General features: G+C 42.6%; 1 protein-coding gene across 1 annotated transcript in view; it reads left to right on the top strand.

The window, feature by feature from the left end:
- LOC130123812 (uncharacterized) overlaps nt 1-6,802 on the top strand; it is a 31,303-nt gene continuing 24,501 nt past the window's right edge. Inside the window, exons 1-6 of the mRNA XM_056293113.1 lie at nt 1-99; nt 737-1,882; nt 3,652-3,851; nt 4,249-4,420; nt 4,679-4,729; nt 5,096-5,198. Coding sequence (XP_056149088.1) covers nt 782-1,882; nt 3,652-3,851; nt 4,249-4,420; nt 4,679-4,729; nt 5,096-5,198 — 1,627 coding nt within the window. The 5' untranslated portion in view covers nt 1-99; nt 737-781. The remainder of the gene's footprint in view (nt 100-736; nt 1,883-3,651; nt 3,852-4,248; nt 4,421-4,678; nt 4,730-5,095; nt 5,199-6,802) is intronic.

Raw genomic sequence — 6,802 nt, 5'->3', positions numbered from 1 at the left:
GTGAACTGCATGGGCCCAGTGGGAAGTGGGCAGCCATTTTATGTCCTACAGCAAACATAAACAACTGCCTAGTAAGAACTGGGGCTCCACGTCTAAGAGGTAAAGAGAGCTGTTGGTGTTATAGGATTATTTTGTTGTTTCAAAAAAAGAAAACTTTTTTTTTTTACTCTCTTTCTGCTTTTCAACTTTGATCTGTTATAATGATGGTTATCCGGCTATTTGCTGTATACTCAAAGATTGTGCAGAAGCTTCTTGCAAGTGTGACATCTTGGAGCTTTGTGAATGTGTATTTTGTCCTGTCTCTGAAGTGTGTTAGTATGAGCCTGGGGAAGCTTTAAGAGGGAGGTTAAACTGTTGCTAATGCTGACTTCACAACATGATGAATAGTTTTTCCTCACACTCCCTGTAGAGAGGCTACTCCACGCCATGATCGCGTGCTTACTTTATCTAGGAGAGTAAGGGAGAAATCAGTCTTTCACAGGCCTTAGTTATTTCATCAACACAACATAAAAATTTATGTGACATGATAAAGGGTGTGTAAATCATGTATTTTACACTTGCACTAAGTCATTTTGATTTGAGTGGACTTGGGGGGGACACCAGAGAGAATCATGTAGCAAATCATTGCTTGCAAGCTGCTAATGCTGAAGCATCGTTGTCACCCATGAATCTTCCTCTGTGTGTCTGAACATATCTTCTGTCATTCCCCCCCCTCTGAATATATCACTGGAATCAGCACACGGCATAAAAGGCTCGAGCAGAGTACCGAAAAGAGAGGAGAATGCCTGGGCTCTCTTCTAAAGATGCGGCTGCCCATATTCCATCACCTGTTTGGGTTAACCACACACCTACGCCAGATAACTTGACAGATGATGAGACCAACTCCACCGACCATGCATCCAGCACTCCGCCGTATGACGAAAAACAGACTAATGACAACAAAGGGAAAGTGAAGGACAGACTCAAATCCTTCCTCCCTCAGTCATGGGACAGCTTCATCCTGAAACTGAAAAAGAGAAAGGACTCCATTAATGAAAGTGATGCAAATTCCACTGAGATCAAGATTCTCCCGAATGGGACCAGGGTGAGTCCACCTGTTAGTCCCCTAGTAGACCGCAGGCGCCTGGACAACCAGGCTGGATCATTGGGAGGCTCTAGCTATAACTCCAGCAAGCCTTTATTGTGGGACAGCCCCACTGACAATAACCCTTTTCACCAGGACCAGCAAGAAGAATCGATACTGACCAGTATCCACCCTGCAGAGTACTATGCAGCGAAGTTGGAAGTCTATCAACTGAAGTACTCTTATTTGAAATCCTGGCCTGGGTTGCTCAGACTCCTCGCCGGATTCGAACTCCTGTTTGGCGGCATGGTTTTCGCCTGTGTCATTGCCTACATACAGAAAGACGGTGAGTGGTCCAACTCCTATGGGCTCTATAATGGAATATACAACAACGGGATGGGTGTATCTGGGTATTCCTACCGTGGCCCTATGACTCCCTTCATCCTCGCTGTAGCCGGAGTCTCCTGGATCATAACCGTAATTCTCTTGGTATTGGGGATGACCATGTATTATCGCACTATTCTCCTCGACTCTTCCTGGTGGCCTCTGACGGAGGCCTTCACCAACGTGGCACTGTTCTTGCTCTACATGGCATCAGGGGTTGTGTACCTGAATGACCTGAACCGCGGAGGTCTGTGCTACATGACGATAGGCATTAACCCCATCATGGCCAACTTGTGCCGGGTCGATGGAGGCCAGATGGCGGGCACGTCTTTTATCTTCATCAATATGCTGATGTATTTATTGAGCTTCCTAATAAGTCTGAAAATGTGGAGGCATGAAACTACGCGTAAGGACAGGGAACGCTTTGGATACAAGGTAACACATTTCCAAATATTTACAGTAAATTTGGCAAGCAGTGATTAGTGATTAGTAATAACTCATTCTGTATGAGACTGTTTTGTAATACAAAAAAAATGACAAAGTCCTTTATGGTCAAGACAAAGTGAGCTGCATGGAAACAAGATAATTCAATAGTGTTTAGAAAATTGATGCAAATCCTAGGTTGGATATGGGGAATATTTGGGGTCTTGGGGTACCAGCACAGTCTTGTTGTATCCAAGGTTACCCAAAGGCTCACAGGGGATTGAGAGGCCAGAAATATAACACACAACACATTTGACACGTAAGTGCCAAATAACTTTAGAGCAAGGATTCACACTATGATGGTATTTTTATTGCATGGTAAAACTACAAAATGTATGCCCATCAGATAAAGTTCTGATTCAAAATGTTCCTATCAACAGTCCACTACTAGTCACAAATAGTACTGCATTTCATTTTTTGTATAAATCTTTACATATAGACTGAAGTAACACCCAACTCCATCCTTTTCTCAGGCGACTCCTTTACTGACTGCCTCTATTGCTCTGTCACATACTCCCTCCCAGGTCCTTTTAGGTGTGACACAGCAGGAAGCTGAGTCATTATGTGACTTATGCTGTGCGTGCAAGAGATGCATCACTGCCTGTTTATTATCTTAAGAGTTATTTTGAGTATATCTGTCACATCATAAACCAGCTTTAGGTTACAGTAAGGACTGCTGTGGCTGAATGAAAAAGAGACTGCTGTCTCAAAACAACAAGAGCAACTCCAGGGCAACTCCAATACTCCCAAGCAATTGATCAATATCATAGACATATGCCTAACCACATGCACACACAAACACATGCACGCTCACACACACACATGCAGACTCACACATACACACATGCATGCATGCAGAAACACAAACATGCATCTTAAATTCCACAGTAGTCCACTACTGTAACTCTAATACGTAAAACTAATGTCTGACTCTCATGTACTATACATCCAAATGTATAAGTTTACATGTTTACCTGTGTATCATATGCACAGTGTTGAAGAACTTGTACTGCACAACAGATGTAGCAATTGTTCATAGACACCAAGAACGTACTGTTGTCCCCTTTAATCTGCTGATCTTTACTGTGCTTTCCTATTAGGCTCCATGTTATCAGTCAAGTCAATTGTATTTTGTATAGCCCAGTATCACAAATTTGCCTCAAGGGGCTTACAGCAACACAACATCCTGTCCTTAGACCCTCGCATCGGATAAGGGACAACTCCTTAAAAAAAACTATTTAACAGGGAGGAAAAATAGGGGAGGGGGGGAGGGGGCTTTTTGGCTGGACCGCAATAGCAGAGCCAGTCCTACACATGCGGTTGTCCGTGAGTGAGTGACTTGAGTGAGTGACTGAGTCTCACCATTGGTCGGTCGGCCGCCCCCATTGGCTGTTGCTCTTTCAAACTGAATCGGCGCGAACAGTTTTCTATTACATCACCAGGGGGCGTTGACAGCACCTCCACTGTTTCCCACATTCCTGCACATAGGTGGTCCAGCCGTACACTTAGGTTTTGACCCAGTCTCGTTTTACAATCGCAGAAAGTTGAATTAGTTCATCTTGACACATTTATTGAGAGAAACGTTTCAACCCTCATCTAAGTGACCTATTCAGTCTCAACTGACTGCATAAAACAACAACATTGTTTTACAATGTTTTATGTTTGTTTTTTGTTTTCGTTTTTTTGATGAACAACACACACTTTCCCACCTTTAACCCCAGGAAGAGCATCCTCCCTCCATCCCACTGGGCCCGACCAGGGCGAAGAGGATCGCGTTTGAGGACGACGTGGACAGGTGTCAAAGCAAAGAGCCAAAAAATCAGCACACACGCGTTGAGTTCCATGGTGATCCGGCTCTCCAGATCAGACCGGTTGTTCCAGGACACGCCCCTCAAATGAAGCTCGTAGCGGACTACGTTATGTGAGTAACAGATAAACATGTGTTTTTTTAACTGCTGGTTGGACAATTTGAATTGCAGACTTTCTTTTGTTCTTCCCCTACACAATGAGTAAAATGCTTCTTCAGTGTAGCACTCTTTCTTTTTTTTATACTGTCAAATGGTTTGTTCTCATTTTTAGCATGTACTGAAATGGAGGCGTAAAATATACTGCATACTAAAGAAAAATTATAGCTAAAATTCAAAACTTCACAGTATCCCTCTGACTGTCAAACATGTCACCTGTAAGTTCAATAATAAGGGTTCCTGCTGAAGCAGTAAGATGACCTTCCCCTCTGACAACACTGAAGAAATGTAGAAGGACACTGAGTTCATTACTCAAACCAGCCTATGACGTGTAAAATAATCTCACCCTTGCAGAAAATATCCGGAGATCAGCTCTACGGAGGAAAGAGAGCAGTACAAGGCTGTTTTTAATGACCAGTATCAGGAATACAAGGACCTTCACAGAGACGTCACCACGGCCCTCAACAAGTTCAGGGAGCTGGATGTTATGATGACTAAACTTCGTACAGATGGCAGCAGGAGGGAGGTTAGATGCTACATTTATTGATAAAAGATTCAGTTGATATTCTTGTAAGATACATACAACATGGCTTGTAACAAGCAAATAAAAGAAGAAATGTCAAAACTAATGACCGAGTGTGGCAGCCAGACCACAACTGACAAAGCCTCTGGTGAATCTCCAGTCTTTTACTTTGTGCGGTTATAACACAGATTACTTGTTGCATCAAATGCTACGTCGCAAACGCCATCGAACTCATCTGTATTTATTCTGCCCATCCCTTAGGAGAGGAGACGAGTGCAGATCATTTTGAAGAAATATGAAGAGAAGAAAAATGTAAGTGACACGCTCAGCTGCTGACTGAGTGGTTCTCCATTCCCCTCACGCTCCATATCTGCTCACTCTGAAACAATTTCCAAATCACTCAGCGGCAATCATTCTAACATTTGGCTGAAAATTTTATTAGAAATGTTATTGTTGTGTAAACAACCAGGTAATATTTGCTTTTTCAATAAAGCTGTTCACTGATGCAGATAATATTGCTGCCACTGTGAAATGTGGGCGCTCCTGGAAATTCTCATTTAACCCATCCACGTTACAGGATGAGAGAAATAAACAGAAAAATAGAAAGACAAGCGCAAGGGCTCTAGTAACTGAGGCTGTATTTGTGTCAAATATATTGTTTTCTGTGTTACTTTACAGGACCCCGTTTTCCTAGAGAAAAGGGAGCGCTATAACTATTTGAAAGCTAAATTAAATCACATCAAAAACAGGATCCGCAGTTTTGACCAGGACACCGTGGAAAATGGCCGGACTTGAGGAAACAGAGGGCCAATATCTGTATTTCCCCCTTTTTCTGAGTTCCAGAAGCACCAGAAGGCTGCACTTTGTAAGAGGATATTGTTTTAATTTTGGATTACTGTTGAATATATGGATCAGTTGACATTTTTTTTAATGGATGTAAATATGAGGTAAGATTTTACATGGTCCTTATAACACATTCATAACTCACGTCAAGGAGTGTCATGGAAGCCACGCAGCATGTCACGACTCATTACTATTATGTAAAGCTTTCATTACACCACAGTGCAAAACTTTGCTTCGCTTGCAGCACAGCAGTAGATTTACAATGCCAATCAAAAAGCAGATCTTACAAAATAAAAGTCCCATCAGGGAAGTCATTTTTGACTCGAATTTATCTTAAAACAACTCATGTGTAGCTGTTTATCAGACATTTCATAGTGGACTATACACTGCCTTTTTTTGGGGGGGGTTTCCCCCCTTTTCTCCCCAGTTGTATCCAGCCAATTACCCCACTCTTCCAAGCCATCTCGGTCACTGCTCAACCCCCTCTTGCTGATCCGAGGAGGGCTGCAGACTACCACATGCTTCCTCCAATACATGATGCATTAAGTCTTTGTACAGTTATAGTTGGTATATGGTCACAGACGAGATACCAGACTGTGGTGGCATTGGTGTGTGTGTGTGGTTAGCCAGCTAAGCAAAGAGAAGATGTGAGACTAGATCTTGCTCACAACATAGTACATGATAGAGTCAGACAAAGCCATGTCTGTAATACACATTGAGTCATCGCTCCAAGAAGATGAGCGATGTTGCAATGAGAAATTAAATTGGACTTGAATTCGAATGGTTAATTACAGACATAATTCAGATAGCGTAGGATTGCCCAATATAATTTCCCATCTGATTAAATCCCTTGATAACGAAACACTCACATGGCTTAACTTGACACGATCCGTGAGATAGCCTAATTAGCAGGCTATTTAACGTAACCTTAGTAGCCTAATTATCGGTTCAGCTGTCGAGCCATAAGATGATATACCGGATAAGCTTGTAAAGCTAATTTAGGTTGGGGTTTTAAAAACAACATATACCGTTAAACTGTGATCAAATGTATGCCAAGATATTTTGCAGCCCTCATCAATGACAGACTCATGACACACCCTCCAGCATTTCAAGAGGAATACACAATATGTTATACACACAGGCCTACATGAAGAAGAACTAGCCCCTGGCACATGGATATGCGGGGGGCACATATCTTTTGCCATCCGAACAAGTGGATTTTTCACCAAACATGGTTGAGTTGGAAACCTGCTCCCTCAAAGTGATGTTCAGGGATCACCGAGGACGACAGAGAAGCTACAGTGGACCTGAGTTGTGACACTAAGATGGTGCAATTTTGAAAGCCCTATATGACTCTATGGTAAGTCGGAGAGGCCACAAAACTCCTTATGTGTGGGTCAACTTGCAGTTTTGTTCCATGCAACGTGCTGTGTAAACGAGGGAAAAGCCATATAAAATCAAGAATATTGTTCCATCTGCTGTTCGGCCCTGTACTGAACGTACACCGTATTTCTACAACTATGCATTTGCACACATTCACTG

Source organism: Lampris incognitus, chromosome 14, assembly GCF_029633865.1.
Source record: "Lampris incognitus isolate fLamInc1 chromosome 14, fLamInc1.hap2, whole genome shotgun sequence".
Taxonomy (NCBI): Eukaryota; Metazoa; Chordata; class Actinopteri; order Lampriformes; family Lampridae; genus Lampris; species Lampris incognitus.
The sequence above is the reverse complement of the archived record's forward strand: the minus strand, read 5'-3'. Positions and strand labels throughout refer to the sequence as shown.